We start from the raw sequence: 18270 nt of genomic DNA on the forward strand, positions 1-18270 counted from the left end.
TGCATAAAGCTGATGAGTAAGCTCTTGATGACTCACTGTGTCAGATGCAGTCTTTAATTCCAGGAGGGTATAAGGGAAGTGGGTGTGAATCTCGAGTAGAGGGGAGCTCGGAGTAGGGATGTTCCTGCCTCAGTGTCTTGGGGATAAAAGTGTAGGTTTTTAATACAGCCCCAGCTATCAGTAAAGCCAAACTTCTGTAAGGAGTAAGTTTGACATTACACATCACACAGATTTTATGTGAAGCAGGGTTGGAACACCACCTACTCACAGATGGGTATAATTTTGGGGATGTCCTGCATAATTCATGTGTGGCTTTGATACTTATGAGTAATTCAGACATCAAAGCATCAACTTAGATAACACTTTTATAACGCTAAACTTCCTATAGCAAATAATCTGTGGGCTTTAATTTAAATTGCTTTTTTTTAAAAAAAAAAAAAAAAAGGCAAATACACCAATACTTTCTTCTTTACTTTCAGATATTTTTCGTAAGGTATGCTGGTATGAAGTATAAGATAGAAAATACTGAAGCCTGCACTAGAGAAAAAATTAAAATTCAGTATAATACTCCTCACTGGGACTAGAAATGTAAATTTTAAAGCACTGGAAAGGAGCCGGGAGCCTCTTTCCCAGTTGTTTCTAGACTGGGAGCACACCAGATATCAGGCCCTTCAGTCACTCTGTAATATTCCCTCTGCTTTGCCAGTGGCACAAACCTTCATTTTTCAACAGTCCAGTTTCCTAACAAGCAATTTTATGTTCTCATCCGAGTTAGCCATTACTCATGGAAAAACCTTCCCATTAATAGCCATAAAGCTCCTTCATTGTTCTCCTTCAAATCTCCTTAAAACTTCCTTCTGACACCAAACACTTGTCATTGGCCAGGCCTGTTGCTTTTTATTCTCAAGGCTGCTTTTCCCTTATCCTTCCCCCATGGGTCTGTAGTATACACCTGTTGTCTTTCATCATGGGTTAAGATCATAAGCTCTTTGGGCATAGACCATCTCTCTTATTACATGTGTCTACAGTATCCGACACAATGGGACTGTGAGCCCTAAGCGGGGCCTCTGGGTACTGCCATGATCCAGTTGATAAAGAATAATGATTTTTGACATGGTGAGTCCTGCAGTTTTTCCCAAGTCATTCTGCAGTTGTTCACGCTGATATAACCGGTGTATGTGTGTAAGCAGTGTCCTTATATGCAATATAAAGGGTAAATGCTATGGAAATCTTTACTGGAGAGCACTGACTTTCCTGCTTTAGTGTTTGGGGGGGGCGGGGGGGGCTCGTCTACTCTTGCACAGCAAAATGCGTGGACTAACATGCAGCAACTGGGTTTTTTCGTGGGTTTGTACAGAACCAGCATCATGGGACCCTGCTCTGGAGCTTCTGCATCCCGTCCTTCAAATAGCAATAGGGACCAGTGGAATCAAATGAAAGGGAGGTGTCTCACGCGCCACTGGCACGGAGCGTATCGGTTCCCTAAAGGTCTGTGGGGATTCAGGACACAGCCTTTCCCTGCTGCAGCTTCCCTGCTGGACATGGAAACTAGAAGCCTCTTTCCCTCCTCTCAAGTGTTAAGTCACAGTGGCAAGTGGGGGGAGATGCAGAAAGGCTGCACCAGTCAGAGCTGGGCTGCTGGCTTTTGTGGTGGGGAAGGCAAGGAGAGCTGCTCCCTCCACTGCACGCCCACCGAGCAGGAAGACATGCAGAGAGTCGATTATTTTTAATTAACCCCCTTGCAAAATTCTCCTTGTCCAGAGCTCTGCTTCCAGCCTCCACCAGTGACCTTCCTGGGCCCTGCCACCTCAGCGATGCACATCATCATTCACACCATGCAATCTCTCCCCCAGCCCCCAAGATATTAAGTTTCTTCTCCTTTTCTCCTTGCCTCTCTCTCTCTCTCTCTCTCTCTCTCCCCACCACCCCCAAAGGAGCCTGTCTTCAGGTTTTGCACTGAATTCGAGGGGCTGCCAGAGCCATCCTCTCCTTCACACCAGCCTGTCCGCATCGTGCGCGGTCCTTGAGCTCTGCTCAAGCAACCCTGCTGCAAAGGCAGGAGACCTTGCTGTCCCTTTGCTACTTAACGCAGCTATATCAAAGCGGTAAAACCACAGTAACACCAGTCCTCGGCATCATAAGAAGAAACAGAAATCGTCCCCCCCCCTTGCCGGCTCTCTCCTGGTGGTTTTAAATAACTTTTGTGGGGTTTTCTGTTTTTTTGTTTGTTTTTTTTGTTTTGTTTTGTTTTTTTGAGAGGAGGGGGGAGAGCACGTACTTAGCATCGGCACCCTCTCCCCCCCCCATGCCACCTCCTGCCTGCCTCTCCTTCCCCTCTGCCGCGCTCTTAAAAACTTGGGCCGAGGGCGGGCGCGGGGAGCCGCGCTTGGCCCCCGGAGCGCCCCGGGCGGCGGCGGGGCCCCGGCGCTGCCCAGTCCCCACGGCGGCACCCCCGAAACGGCACCCCCAAACCCCTTCCCCTGCACCCGCCTGCGGCCCGGCCACCCCCGCAGGGGCAGAGCGGGAGGGCTGCGGGCTGCCGGGGCGGGGGGGGGGGGGGGGGGCGGAGTGAAGAAGGGGAAAAAAATGCGGCGTGGGCGATAACCACACACACACGCCCCCCCCCCCCCCCCACACACACACCCACCACACCCCCCCCCCCGCCTCAGCTCCCAAAGTTCCCGCGACCCCGCCGGTTTGCCTCCCGGAGCTGAGTTGTAACCCCGCCTGGGACAGCGGCAGCCGGTTACCTGAGGCGCGGGCCGGGGCCGGGGCCGGGGCCGGGGCCGCGCTGCGGGGCGGCCGCGCCTCCGCCTCCCCTGCGGCGGGGCCGGGGCCGGGGCCGGGGCCGGGGCCGGGGCCGGGGCCGGGGCCGGGGCCGGGCTCGGTTGGCAAGGCGCTGCCCGCCCTGCTCCCCCCGCCAATGTCAAGGGGGACTCGGGCTATGCGGGCATCTCCCGAGGAGCCCGCTTCCCGCAGCGGGCGGGATCGGTATATTTAGCATCGCGCCGCTTTTTTTTTTTTTTTTTTTTTTTCCTCCCCCAAAGTTTCGCCCACTTATTTATTTATTTGCCTGCGTGCGCCGCGCTGCCGCAGAGCAGTAAGAGCCGCTCCGCGCCGTGCCTAGCGCTGGAAGCGGCTCTGTATTGCAGCAGGTAGGGCTGAGCGCTAGGACCTCGGAGAATCCTTCCAGCAGCAATCAGGACTACCTTAAACCCAGCCCAATGCCTCTTCCTGCGCCACTCTGCGTGCTGGATGGAGATCCACAGTCAAGAGCTGCAGCTCAGTGCTGGAGTACAACATTTCACAGGGAGCCCTGCAGAAGCAACACCTGTTTCGAGCCAGCCAAGAACGACACAAGCACTTGTGTGTTGCTGCTTTGCTTGTGGATCGTCAATAATCCTAAACCAGTGGACATCTGCTGAGCCTCCTGAGAATTCTGGATAATAGATTTGGACGTCAAAAGTTTTTTTTTCTTTTTTCTTTTTTCCTTTTTTTTTTTTTTTTTTTTTTGGATTTATCTCAGCCAACAACGTGAGATTTCCCCCCTCCCCCTTTGCGGGATTCATGCTGATGTATGCAGTCTGTTATAGAGTAAAAACAGCGCATGCCTTTCTGGAGTCAGAATCCATAAATCCTGACGTAGCCTGTGCATCTTAAAAAAAAAAAAAATCCCTATAACGCCTAGGTATTTAAGTTGCTATGGTCATTCTTATCTTAAACCAAATGGAGAAACTACGGATTTTTTTCTTTATTACAGTTGGATGGGCTGAAGACCGTATTGCTTGCTAAGAGCTGGGGATATATGCATTTATATAGATATACACATCTATATGTTTATAAATATGTCAGTGTGTGAGTATAAAGTGGTGGTTTCTTAGACTAACTGGTTTGACCTTGAACCTGTACAAGTCAAAACAGAATATTACTTTTATTTAATCATTTAATGGATTGAAGAAAGAACATTTTCTCTGTAACTGCGCTAGGGAGGGGAGAGGAGTGGAATATACCTAATCTTATATCTCCTGGGTTTGGCACCATCATTACTGTTTATTCTTATTCTCTAAAAGCAGAATCTTCTGATGGCTCCCTTAGGTGAAGTTGGGAACTATTTCGGTGTGCAGGATGCAGTACCCTTTGGGAATGTGCCCGTTTTGCCGGTGGATAGTCCGGTTTTGTTAAGTGACCACCTGGGTCAGTCTGAGGCAGGTGGGCTACCCAGGGGGCCTGCGGTCACGGACTTGGACCATTTAAAGGGGATCCTCAGGCGGAGGCAGCTATACTGCAGGACTGGATTTCATTTAGAAATCTTCCCCAATGGTACTATCCAGGGAACCAGGCAAGACCACAGCAGATTTGGTAGGTATTATCCTTAACCCTTTAGTGGTCATGTGATGAAATAATGGGGCAGAACTGCGGGCGGGGGGATGGCGGGGGGTGCGAGGCGGGCGGGGAGGGGGGTTTGCGCTGATGGCTGATCCGCCGAGGTTGGGGGGGTGGGGGGGGAGGAAATGAACGTGTCCGGGATTGCAGCTGTACACAAGCGGCACCACCGCAGCGGAGCAGGAGCCCTCGCCGGAGCCGCGCCGGGTGCTCGGTAGCGATGTTTGTGTAGCCCCAAGTTCTGCCTAAGAGCAGACGTGTACTGGGAGGTGGTGGTGGCGGTGGTGGAATTTTTGCCCAGGACGTTTCTGCTGAATGATTTGATTTCGCGAGTTTAAAGGGGTTTTAATCATTAACCACGACAATTTAAAATTCACCGAGTTTCCTGAAGGGAGTGGTCGTCGTCCTGTACGCAAATTACCGAGGGCTTTTCTTTCGTTTTTCTCTGCCGAATTACCTGCCCTGCTAACTGCCAGAATTGCAAAGCCAAGCCTATTTCGCTTCTCGGCGAGGATTCCCCGGCGGCTCCCGCCGCTCCGCAGCGGGGCTCGCCGCCCGCCCGAGCGCGGCCCCGCCGCCCCGGGCAGGAGCGGGGAGCGCAGGCGGGGGCCGCGCTCCCCCGGCCCCGCCGGGCAGCCCCCACCCAAACCCTGCCTCTCCCGGGCTGTGTGGCGTGTCAGGCTGGCAGGGGCTGGGAAAGAGCCGTCCCCTGGATCTCATTTCCAGGGGACGCTGTTTGTGACTCAGCAGTGAGGGCTGGAGGGCTCATGGCTTCGGCCGCCCCTCCGAGCCCCTGCGTGCTCACATCCACGCATCCACACGCGGGTCGAGTGGGCCTGGGAGCTTCTTTGCCGCCGGGGAGACTATTAAAGGCCCGGCAGATTGCGTGGACGAAAGTAACTACAACAGCCTGGATGAGCTGATTCTTTGGGGTTTTTTTAAGGAGGGGTGAGGAAAATACGCCAGGTCAGCTCGCCACGCTCCCAGCTGTTGGAAGGAGTTAACTTGTGAGTGAACCAACCTGACAGCACTTAAATTCGGTCGTAAAAACAAAGTCCTGCGGTGATCCCCCCCCCCCCCCCCCCGTATTTTAATGCCAGATGTTGAACGATATCTAAACTGTGTTTTATTGCTTTGTGAAGCTGTTTAGGTAACACCGGTGTTGTAGGAGATGATCTCCAAAGGGCGCAGAAGGGAAGGGGCGGGGGGGGGGGGCGGGGGGGGAGGGAAGGGTTGAGGCTCGCATGGTCGCAGGTTTATCCTCCATCCCTCGCCAGCCGCTGCTCCCTGACACTCTCACGCCGCTTCCAGGCTCTTCCTCCCTCCCACGCCGCCCGGGGTCCCCGCGGGTGGGCGGTAGTGGTGGGGGGAGCGTCGCGGCTCTCCCGGGGGGCGCAACCTCCACGCTTGCCGGCGAGAAAAAGTGGGGAAAGCGTTTTAGGCACCCGCGCAGAGCGGGGAATGGGGGGCGGTTTGCATCCAAGGCATTTTCCTTGACACAGGCGGACGCCCAGCATCGCTGCTGCCCCGCAGCCGCAGGTTTCCCCCGCCCCCCGCGGGAGGCGGGCGCGGCGCGGAGCGCGGTACGCGGGGCGCGGAGCGGAGCGGAGCGGAGCCGGCGGCAGGTGTAGGGCGGCCCCGGCGCGGCGCGCACCGGCAGCCGGGGCGGCGGGGGGCCCGCACCCCCCCGAGGGGCCGCCAGCTGGTCCCTTCGCAAGGCGGCGGTGACCACGTTATCCGCGGCGTCTATTTTTAAAAATGGCTTTCCAGCCGCAGTTGTAGGAAGCTGACAATTCCGAGGGGCAGCTCTTCCAGCGCCTTGGCTTTAAATAGATTTTTTTTTTTTTTTTTCCCCCCCCTACCTCTCGGTTTGATCGCGCTCTCCTCCCCGGGATGCAGCCGTGTGATAACTCTTCGCCCATGGAGTGCGTCGGTGATGCCCCTGCTCGGACCGCGGCCGGGCAGACCGGGCACGGCAAAGCCATGGGATGCGTTGGGGCTCCCGGCTTATTTAGGGGCGGGGAGGGGACCTCGGTGGTTTTGTATCCGTGCCGTGACATTGCTGTTGTGTTTGCCGGGAGGTCACCGAATAGATTATGCTATTTGGGTTTCGGTGATTGTAAAGTCTTCTGATGATCCTGGGAAGGTCTGCATCCCGACTCGGGGGAGAGCGGGCTAACTTGGTCTCCCCTGAGCGTGTGCGGGAAACCTGCACGTGTGGATGTGGGGGCACGAGTCAGAAGGAAGTTTTCCTTCAGGAATAAGGAGGACAAAGAGAAAACCCCGGGGGCTGCGCGTAAACTCCTCTCTGGGCTCTGCCCTGTGGGAATCCCCCTCCTCGCACACACACACGCACACACACATTCTCACACACCTCTGGAGAGACATCAGATAAGAGTAATTCTTTGTGATGCTATGTTGGATGTGTGCCTATTGCATACAATAAACCGAGCCATATTGTGTGTCTATACTCGCCCGCTTCTGGGAGCCCTGGCATTTCGCAATTGCTGCAGCAAGATGTCCATCTCTAAAAGAAAAGCTCCCCGGGAGAACCCGGCTCGGTCCCCCCCGTAATGCGATCTCAGGTGATCAAAGCTTTATCTCTCCCGGGTCACAAAAGAAATTTTTTTGATGCAGTCTCCTTTAGTCTAGGGCATTTGCTAGACAGTAGAGTCATTGTAAATTCAGGAACTCTGTAACAGCGGAGAGGCGTGCCTCTGTGCGTCAGCACAAGTACTGCATGCACAGCATTAAAAAAATAGGAGCATGCAGGAAAAAAAAAAAAAAAAAAAAAAAAAAAGAAGAAAAAGCAGCTTGTCAGCAGGTGACCTCCGCTCCCCGGGACCTGCTGCTACAAGGAACCGCTGCGTTCATCATCTGCGGGAGCCGCGCAGCCGCCCGCCCTCCCGCCGCTCCGCCTCGCCCTGCCCGCTCCGGCTCCCGGCCGGCCGGGGCGGGCGCGGGGGGCGGCTGCGGCCGGGGGGGGGGGGGGGGCCCTGCGGCCGCCCGCCCCTGCTGCTGCTGGAGGCGGGGGGGGGGGGGGGGGGGGCCGGGACTGCTTCCCCCCACCCCCCGTGCTGTCTCCGGGGAGAGCCGGCAGACCCGGGCGGGAGCGGGGGGGGGGGGGGTGTGTGTGGGGGGGTGGTGATGCATGCGGAGTGCTCTGGCCCCCGGCAGTGGAAATTAGGGGGGCAGGTTTTAGGGGAAGAGAAGGGCCCTGCAGTCTTCCCCGCTATTGAATGTTGCCGAAAGGAGGGGGGGATGCGGGGGGGTGGGGGGAAAGGAGGGGAGGGGGGCAAGTGCGCTGTAAGAGCCTGAACCTGAAGCAGGGCCCTGCTGCCTCCGGGGGGGCTGGAGCTGTCTGCGCTCCCGTCTCTTAATTGGCATCACGGGGCGGCGGGGGGGGGGGGGGGGGGGGGGGAGCGGGCGGAGCGGTGACAGCTGCGACAGGCGGGCCGCATCCCGCGGAGCGCTCCGCGCAGCCCCGCGGGGGGCAGGGGGACGCCGGGGAAGCCCCTGCCCTCGCCCCATCGCCGACCCACCCGCGCCCGCCCAGCCGCTTCTCAGCCACGAAGGGCTCTGCTTTCCTCGGCCCTTCTGCGCTTCCCTGGGTGAACGGTCGGTTTGTACGGGCACGGCAGCGACCTGCGCCCAGCCCGCGGCTCCTCCGCCGCTTCCCTGCTCTCTGCTTCGTACAGGGAAGTGCCTGGCGGAGATGCTTTGCTTCCCGGCTTCGTTGATGGTGTGTGAGGGTGATAAGTGGAAGCTCAACTGCTTCAATCCAGCAATACAAAGAGAGCCTATACATAGCCGAAGACAAAAATGTACAAAGAGCAGAACAGCAACAACAGAAAGATGCGTAGTTGCAGAGATGCTCATTGTTTCAAGCCAAGGCAAATGCTCCTGTCGGTCTTTTCTCCACCAGAGCTAACCTAGAGGAAAGTTAAAATTCCACGTTGTGTGAATGACCCACCTCCTCTCTCCTGTCAGCCTGGCAGGAGGGCAGGACAGGCCTTCAGGGTCAGGCTGTGTCCTGCTGCCATTCAGCATGGTCCACGTTGGATCACGCAGAATAAGGTGCATGAAGGCTGGATGTGGACATGTAAGGAATAACTTTCCCCAAAACTTTCTTCCTAACCTCCTTGTGGAGCAGTGGGTCTTTGCCTTGAACCGGTTTCTTTAACAAAAACGCTCGGTGTCTGACAAGAATATATTCAGTGTCCCATGTACCGAGACAGTTATTCTCTCTCCTTTTCTTCTCTTCCCCATTTTTAGCTATAAATAGGTTTCTAGCTTTTAAAGTTTGGAGGTGTCCTGATTTTTGTTTGGTCCAGCCTCATTTGGAAGAGGAATATCTATTTTAATATCTGGTTCAGGTCCTAAGTACTATCTGTGTATTATAGAAACTATACAGTGAAAATATTCACAGGAGTGTTAGGCCAAATCATGCAACCCTTAAACTGGCAAGACTTGTATAAGACTGCATGCTTGGCCCCTCTTGAAGGGCTTAACAGCATGGCACATAAAACTTGGCTTTTGAATATTTCAGATGAAGAAGCCTGTATTCTGATGTCAAATATGTGGATGCTCTTTGCCAAGTACCTTAAATTCATCTGCACTTACAATAGGATGTCACAGAGCTTTTTTATTCTTTTGTCACACTGAGCAGCATGCACCCAAATATTTGAAGTGTGGATAGCAATTAAAGTCTACATTTATACTGATGTGAAAGATGCCAGACTTACTAACTTAACTATAGTATGGTACAATACACACTTAACATAAGGTTTAACCTCAGTTACAATTGCTTGGTAATATGTATCAGCTAATACAATAGTTTGGTAAAAGCTTTACAGAAAGAGCCTTAGTAAGAAATCTGGAAGTACTGCACGTCCAGATATAAAGGGAATGTTTAAATTGTTTCAATGGATCGATTGTATCTGAGATACCAGATAAACAGCATGCTACCACTTTTTATTACTTCAAAAAACCCCCAATCCGTAATTGCTAAATATTTCTTCCCAGTGTTTTTTAGTTGTGCATATGTAGAGAATAATTTAAGATGCCTATGTCTTAAAACAGGGTTATCAAAACAATAAGACTATGGTGTTTGTAGTACTGAATAATATATAAGGTAATGATCAATAGTCCCTTACAGGGAATACATTTCATCTTTACATTAGCTTGGCTATAAATTTTCCCTATTGGCCTCAACTTGTGCTGTGTTAGATTTATGTGATTCATGCCTGTTATTGATTAGTGCACGACTATTTCGTGGGAGATGCCAAATTAATTGTTCAAAAAATCCATGAAAGTGCTTTTTTATTGGCCACATGAGGCTCAACACATACTATACTGTTATTTTATTATTCCATGTAAATATAGTTTCCAATAAGCTTTAAAAATAGTTACATGGTGTGCTTAGACATGAAAATTCACGAGATATATTGAAAATGCTACTCTGTGCTTTATTTTGTGGCTCAGAAAGTAGTGTAATGCAGCAATGTGCTTCTGAACATTGCTAGATAACTCCTGTGATCATTACAGTCTTACACGAGCTCTCCCAAATAGGAAGCAATTTCCATTTTTTCCACAAGATTTCTATCTTTATGCAAGGTTTAGCTGGTAGCTTCCTCATTGAAGAGGTAAGCAATTTGCAGGGAAGGCTGCCAAAAAAACCCCCAAGCCCCCAGAACCAGATGAGCTGCTATTTGATACAGATACTTGCTGTATCTCACACATGGATGCTGAACCTAGGAGCTTTGCAGAAGCAATGCCCCCTTCTCTGCAAAGTGTTCTCATTTCTAGTGCACAAATGTCGGTGTGAGCTTGCTGTTACGTGCACAGGAAGACTTAATCATGTATACACTATTACTTAGGTTTAGAATATTTTAATTTTTGAATTTGAGATGAGTAAAAGATAACACACCAGAGAGAATGGTTACTATATAGACAGAAATGTGTGAGACTGGACTATATTAAGGATGTTAATTTCTCAAGCCTCTGGAAGATCATACTGTGAGTAAATATTTCCCCATATTCCTGATTCATTCATGCCTGGAAGTAGATCTTTTGGTTCCACATGTAATGTTTTTATCTCAAAATTTGAATTCAAATGTATGTTTTCAGAATTTATTTTGTAAGAGACTTCATAGGTTCTTTAATACTGCTAATTTTGGCAATCTAAAGACTTGGTGTTTTTTTCTTTGAATGTATTATTTGTTGTGCAAATCAGAATATGTCTGAGCTTTAAAGCTGTGTTTAGAAATTATGAGAAAGATTGAGAGTAATCTTTTAATTTGGTATATTAATGCTGCCTGCAATGCATCACTAGCTGACAGTCAAAGGACTTCACTTTTCAAGTATTGTACTCTAAGATATATTCATTTGCTCTTCATCTTTGCCCAAACAACTCTGAAAATGGGAAAACACTTTTGAAAATAGCTGCTTGTCACTCAGGGATCAGTCACATCTGAAAAAAAAAAAAATCTTTCAATGGAAACAATATGTACATTGTTCGTTTTTTCCCTTCATTTTATAGGTATACTGGAATTTATCAGTATAGCAGTGGGCTTGGTCAGCATCCGAGGAGTCGACAGTGGACTCTACCTTGGAATGAATGAGAAAGGGGAACTGTACGGCTCGGTAAGTTCCCACCAGCCTTGGGCAGTCACGACCCTTACATTCTGAGGGAAAAATACTTGCTAGCTCCTACAAGTCCCCGTTGCACTGGGTGCCGTATGAGCACTGTTTCTGCTCTCAATATCTTGCAGTTTAATTCAAAACAAGACCCCGTGAGTGGTATGATGAACGGGAGAGGGAAAAGGTGACAAAATCAGGACTGAGTAATAGTGCGGATGGACCTCAATTTAGGTACAAGCAATGGAGGCTGATGGCCAGAGCTGATCACTGAAGACTAAAGGATGTGCTGTAAGATTTATAAATGTGTTCTTTCAGTAGAGACCTAAACTGAGACAAAGTCACTGCCTTTTGTGCTTAGGCAGACAGCTTTCTAGGAATTGACAAAAGAAAGCAGAGGGGGAAGGTAAAGGGTGGCCTATGTGGGTGAAAAAATGAGAAAAAAGGAGTGGATAAAAGTTAAAAAAAGTATAGGAATGAAGGAAAGAGGCTTGGTGGTCTTGTCCTGAAAGTTCAGCTGGTGTTCCCTGAAGGTGGGCATCAGGAGTGAGTAACAGGTGCGAGGGAGGAGTACAACTTGATCTTTCAGATGTGGGAGTTAGGCTGCAAACCAGCCTCTGTGTGTGTGTGTGCTCATGACATGACCCTTACCTGGGAATACTTGAGACATCTGATGTATGCTGGGGTTCACACCCTGGGTAGGTCGTGGTCAGGGAGAATCTGAAATTGAGCGGGTAATTCCCCAAAGAGTAGAAGGCGACCTCTTCCAGCAGTAAAGTATCAACCTCGAAAGCTGACAAGAACTAGAGAAGCAGTTGTATTTGAGGAAGAGGGTGGCAGGTTCGAAGGACAAGCAAATGTCTAAAGTGAGGGGAGGCAGGGGGTCATTAGAAGCACAGAGGAGAAGGTGACAATGCTTAACTGACCATGTAAATGTTGCAAAGGAAGACTAAAAAAGGAGTTAAAGTGATAGTGGCTTTGGGTGTAGCTGAAAATACCTGTGTCAGAGGGGAGTAATGGTAACTGGGAAAAAGGTGTGGAGGAGAACTGAGTGGGACATCAGTGAGAGAGAGAAGAAACATGAGAAGATGGTGATGAGAGGGCAGGTGAAAACAGAAGGAGGAAGAGGGAAGTCCAGCTTCCATTTATGTGGTCCATGGAGGAGTGTGAGGAAACAAGACCACGAGGGTCCAGCAGAAGTGTTTTTATAGGGGTGTCCAAGTTCATCGATTCCTTTCTAGTAATATTTTGTGTGAGAGAGGAAAGGTAGAGAGGGGAAGAGGACTGTTTTCTGAGTGAAGATCAGGCTAGGGAAGGAAGCCAGAAGGTACAGATCATGACAGTGCATGTAGGGGATGGAAAAAGAGGTGGTAGATTGAGGGGCAAGGCTCAGATGGAGAATGTGTGGACATTGGAGAAGGGGAGATGCAGAGATGTTGAGAACCAGTGAATGGGAAAGGCCAAGAAAAGGCATTTAGCATCAATGGTAATATGGAGGAGAAAAATGTTGGGAGGATGAAGAGGAAGAGAGAAAGGGAATGGATGCAATTACGGATGTAAACAAGTTGCCTGTGAGGAGTAAGTTGTAAGTCACAATCCTTGTGCAGCTGATGAATGGGATAAAGAACTGTCAAAGTCATGAGTACTCTTATGGTTCAGTTAGGCAGCAGAAAGGCAGAACAACAACAGTAATATGAATCAGTAATGCTGATAATCATCAGTGAGAGTAATCATTTAAACAGATAAACATAGTGAATCAGTTACTCTACACTTCAGATATTCAGAAAAAGAAAATGTTATTGATAGAGCTTAAATGAATAGACTTGGGAAAGCAAATGTTACATCACTTTTCCACGCAGTTTGTTTTGTGTTTGCAATATGTTTGACTGTCAGAGTGAGTTACTCAAAACATTCTTTGCTGAAAAAATATGCACAAGAAATTCTTTGTAAATTACTAAACTCACTGTGTTAATAAAATAGTTTTTCTGTGAACAGCAGTTCTAAAGGAGCCTGCTTTCCTAGGGGTTTGTGTCTCACAGTCCAATACATGGGACTCCCTGACCTTCTGTTCCTGAAGTCACACAAATTTCTCAGCCTTCTGTATTTCTTGCATGGAGAAAGAGACAGTGTTAGCTGTCCGTGCTCACCAGATCGTCAGTCTGCAGGGATTACCTAGCTCACCACTCCCAAGTGGGACGTGCAAGTGATTTCTCTTCTTTACCCTGCTTCTGATTACTTGCAAAACTGATAGGAACTTAATTTTATTGAAGACCTTTGCCTCCTGACTGAAACTGGTTGAAAAGCTAAGGAAGGACAGACAGGCAGGCAGGCAGATGGATGTACAATATAATTGGATAACCTTTTTTCCCTAAGAAATGACACTAAAAATATGAAGCTATTCATAATGGAGAACTGGCAACCTAAAGGGCCAGAATGCAAAGTTCAGGTTAAAATTTGATGGATGATATGGCTTATTGTCAGCCTCCAGAACTGGGACATACTAAAGAGTGATGGTAATTGAATTACATTACTTCCAATGAAATATAACCTCTAATGGCTACTCAGTGTGATGATGCTTTAAAGCCTTGTCAACACTAGCAATCCTAGTGCCTATATTTCAGCAACTGTCAGCTCTCATAGAAACACTGAGATAAGCAGGACTCAGAGCAGATTTTCATATAGAATTGGCTGGACATTTTTAAGTGACAGTGTTTTGCTTTTGGTCAAAAAAAAATGCAGTTAATTGAAAATGAAGTTCTCTGATGGGAATAAATATTGCAGTTTGAACTAGAAGCAAGGCACTATTCAGCATAGAATTATCTTTCTGCAGAGAGAAAAGATCAGTTTAACTGAAATTAGTTTTGAGACTGATAGGTAATAGGCTGAGGTTCACGTTTTTCACCTAAATTAAGCAGAGCAGTCACCTGAGTTGAACTGTTCTGTGGCACCAGCAAGCTGGCCTTGTGCTGGAAGGTGGGTCCCTCTGTATTGGTTTCTTCACAAAGGGCAGTGAACGGCACCAGCTTTGCCATGGAGTGGGTACACTTGCAAGACTGTGAGTGTGTTTTCTAAGGTGGGAAAACTGTTTACCACTCACAAGTGAATAGCAACCTAAGAAATACCTGGTCCTGCTCTACATCAGCATTGTGGATCTGCGCAGATGTGTTTCTGCAGGTATTTAGTGCTGCAGCACTTGAAACTGCTGGAACAGGTGCCCTGTGTCTACGACATGACACAATATTTATATTCAAATTACTGCATGAAAAATATATTAGGTGTGAACCAAAGCAGTGACCTAGAAGACTTCTATCCTTCTATATTTGTGTTTGAAACATTTGGCACAGGAAGATTTTTCCCAGCATATTTGTGGTGCCACTGGAGATGGGACATATGGCGAAGCAGAGCAGCCAGAATGGGTGGTTGCTGCCAATTTTCATGAAAGGCAACAGTAAAGACAGTTTCAGCATATCTCGATCCAGACATGTTCCTCTTGGCCTTCTCAAAGTACTTCTTTCCTCCTATATTAGCTGCCTGACAAGCTCTTCCCAACTTGCCACCGTTACAGAGGGCAGTTCCTACTGCATCTTCTGGTTAAAAGAGCACAGTGACTCTCATGCTGCTCTCAGGTAGCAACATACAACATAGAGTGGCTGTTCTCAAGTTCCTCCTCATTCCATGGATTTAGCCAGGGAAAACTGAAGATATATGTATGTGCTACTGCCGAGAAGCCAGTGATATCTATGCAGCGATGACTCGGAGGCTGGTTGGTGTCAGCAGCTTTCCCTCCTGTCTCAGTCTGTTCCTGCTCTCCCTTTACCTTGCCTTCCCCTTGCAGCTGCAGCTATGACTCATCATGTTTCACATGCTGTGAAACTACTGTGCTTGTCACTGAAGAGGAGGAAAAATCCAAACTACAGATAGGACCTGAAGGGTGTTAAGACGAGACATGAAGACCTTTTTCCTTCCCGAGTGCCAAACGGCTCTTGCCAACACCTCTAGCAAGACTGTTAGCAAATTTTTCTTAGCTGTGCTCCTCAGTGCCACGCCATGGACTGAGGGAGATCTTTCTGATCAGTCCCATGACCTTCATACCTTCCCCAGCTGTTCCCACCCTCACACTGCCCTGCACCGCTGCCCTTGGGAATATCAGCAGTTGGCACCCACGTGGCAGGCAGTGGTGAGCACCCACACCATGGGGTGCCCGTTGTTCGCACTTCAGGCTGTCCTCGGAGGCAGTCCTGTGCTACCTCGAGCACAGCAGGACCATGGGACACCCTCGCCTCAGCTGCCCTCACTGTCCCAGGCTCTCCCACAGTAGAGAGCTGTGCTACATCCCACTGCTGGCATCCCTGCCCACCGATCTCCCGTGGATGCAGACCTGCCCCATCCCTCTTCTCAGACTAGATATAAGGAAGAAATTTTTTATGATGAGGGTGGTAAAACTCTGGGCAGGTCACATAGAGAAGCTGTAGATGTCCCATCCCTGGTAACATTCAAGGTCAGATGGGATGGGGCTTTGAACAATGTGATTTAGTTGAAGATGTCCCTGCTTATTGCAGGGGTGGTTGGACTAGATGATCTTCAAAGGTCCCTTCCAACCCGAAACATTCAATGATTCTGTGAAATACTGGTGTCTCCATGGCTTCTTGTGTCCTTGGCAGGTGGCAAAACGCAGCTCAGGTTAGATGTTCAGGAGGAAAACTGGGGGTTGAAAGTCCAGCTGGAGCAGCTACGAGGGGAGCTGTGCAGGAGGGAGAAGGAAGGCAGGAGGGGAGATGGCAGAGTTGGTGCGGAAGGGGAAGAGGGCTAAGAGTGCTTGGAAGGAGAGAGGAAGATAGAGAGAGAGAGGCTTCATGTGCCCACAGAGCATCTGGGACAGAGCCGAAGAGCCCAGATCTGGAGCCAGGAAGGGAGACTCCTCACCTCTGGGTTTCAGGCTTACAGGGTGTGCGCAGCAAAGTGAGATTTAGGACTGCTTATAACAAGGTAATAAATTGCTGTCTTTCAAAAATTAGCTGAAAACTTGTTTGTCTCAATGTTTTGGGGACACTAAACCTGCTTTTTGTTCCTAAAACTACTGGGGAGAGGGTGGAGGAGGGGAGAGAGAGGGAGGGAGGGAGAGTACTGTCCTTGAAGAAACATGTTTTCCCAGTAAGTGTGTGGGGAGGTGACGATATGCCTCTTTATTGTACCAGCAAGGCTGCACCTGCAGTGTTTTTTGCTTTTGTTTGGGTGCCCACAGTCCTGGGAGGACTATGCAGCCACAAAGATGGGTGAAAAGAATTTTTTTTTTGACCAATAGCAGACAATTTTTCATAGTTTTGCAAAACTGAAAATTGCTTGGTCTAGGTAAGGAATTATTTTGCTGCTTTCTAAAAATATCTTTTATGCTCCCATGCAAATAAGGGAAGGGAATTGTTCAGCCCTTCAAATGGTAGGTCAAGGTGCATGGAAACAAAGTGAAGAAAAAAACAGGTTGAAGGTGCATGTCGGGAACAGCATTTGGGCCAGGTATACAGCCACTACAGATATCTAAGAATAGGACAAATAAATAAACTACCCTGCAGTGTGAATAATAATTCACACTTTCCTGTTAGTGTTAAACACCTCCAATCTAGATCAATTCCATATGCTTCAGATTGATTTTTTTTTGGTTTTGTTTTGTTTTTTTTTTAATAATGTAGATTATCTGTCTGCCAGTGTACATGCAGGCGCTTGTGGCTGAGGTGAGTCTGGAAACAGGACAGCTGCAACACACAACAATTTTTGGAGGGACAATTACATGCAATTTCCCTGAGTGAAGGCACAGACTTCCAGGCTGAGAGTGGTGAAATCCCAGGAGGGATAATGGCTATGGCAGCAGGTTTAACGCCCTTCTGTTTGTGTGTAAAATAATAAAGTGCCTTTTGGTAAATGGTACAAATGGTGGAGAGGCAGAGGGTGAGTTGTGAGGAGTGGCCAGGTTTTCTGCATGAGCAACATTGCTCAGGAAATCTGTCACTCCCATGATCAAAAACCCGATGGTGTCCTTTAGCAGTAACAGTGACTCGTGTCTTCCCTAGTAAATCCGTTTAAAGCATAAGAGTTGCAAGAAGCAGGCCTGTAGCTAATTTGAAAAGGCAGACTTTCAGATCTGAAGAGGACCAGTTCAAAGGGGTCCTTAGGAAACTTGAAACATTGTCAGAGATGCAGAAACCCTGTGGAAACAGTATCCCAGCAAGGGTGAAACTGCCAGAAAGGATTTGGAGACTAATAGGCTGTGGGAGCTTGGCAGAGGGTTTGGGAGGAATGGGAGAAGGGCGGTTTGCAGAAAAGCACGTGTCTTAGAGGTGTGGAAGCACAGGGATAAAATGGAAATTGATGTAATAAAGCTGCCTGTGGCCCTGAAACATATACTGAAATATAAGGCAGAAACTTTTAAAGCTATATAAATGAAAAGGGAACAGGAGTCTTTACAAACATGGTGTATTCAGGTGGGAGTGTGAATGCAGTATAGACTGAACGTGGCTGTTAACTGGGCTAGCCAGTATTTCTGATAGACTCCTCAGGGTGGTGACGTGTGGCTGGGGGATTCCCTGTCGTGTGGTGAACAAAGGGAGCGGGGGCAGGTGGCACCACTGCTAAAAGAAGTGGCTAATTTCCCTACAGCCATCCACCCCTTCCCTTTTGCTGGCACAGGTGTTTCTGTTGCTGCCCAGTGGATCGAAGCAGGGAATTGGAAAATGACCTGACCAAGCAGAAGGGCTGTCTTCAGCCACAGTGGTTCCCTCCCAGGTCACTGCAAGATGTGGTGCAAAGGTGGGAGCAAGCCCCGGCGAGGGAGGGTTTGCTTCTCTCTGAGGCAATGCAGGTGTTTTCCAGCTTTGAGTGTTTGCGGACCTCTGGCTGTGTGGTCTGTGTTCGGCTGGGGGCATAACCTGGGAAGCTGGAGGGCTATCAGTCTGACTCGGGGCGTAGGAACATGCTTTTAAATTAAAGAGTAGGGGAGGACCTGGAAGTATGTGCAAGGTGAGTTTACTGAAGCTGGATAAATAGTTTCAGGCAAATCTAGTATTTTATTTTTGTTAGGAATTTCTTTTTCTAGAAATGGGAAATATGATTGTGCTAATCTGCAGGTCTGTGTTAGATATGACCTACAGAAGGACACGTTTGCTACAGTGGGTAAAATGTGTGTTAGTAAAAGACTTGGATGATAGAAGGTGAAAAAACTGAAGAGAAGACAGCACTGGGGAGTATAGAACAGTATCA

The 18270-nt window shown here is 49.0% G+C and overlaps 1 protein-coding gene across 2 annotated transcripts in view; it reads left to right on the plus strand.

Annotated features, from left to right (window-relative positions):
- The window catches only part of FGF9 (fibroblast growth factor 9), a 56233-nt gene that overhangs the window by 25080 nt on the left and 12883 nt on the right, over window positions 1-18270 (plus strand). Inside the window, exons 1-2 of one of the 2 annotated variants that reach the window (XM_032991123.2) lie at window positions 3074-4359; window positions 10925-11028. In XM_032991123.2, the coding sequence (XP_032847014.1) occupies window positions 4083-4359; window positions 10925-11028 (381 nt within the window). In that variant the 5' untranslated portion in view covers window positions 3074-4082. Of the gene's footprint in view, window positions 1-3073; window positions 4360-10924; window positions 11029-18270 lie in introns of those variants that run through there. The other variant, XM_042793259.1, reaches the window with a different exon arrangement.

Source organism: Tyto alba, unplaced genomic scaffold (genome assembly GCF_018691265.1).
Source record: "Tyto alba isolate M040663 unplaced genomic scaffold, T.alba_DEE_v4.0 Super-Scaffold_2, whole genome shotgun sequence".
Classification (NCBI taxonomy): Eukaryota; Metazoa; Chordata; class Aves; order Strigiformes; family Tytonidae; genus Tyto; species Tyto alba.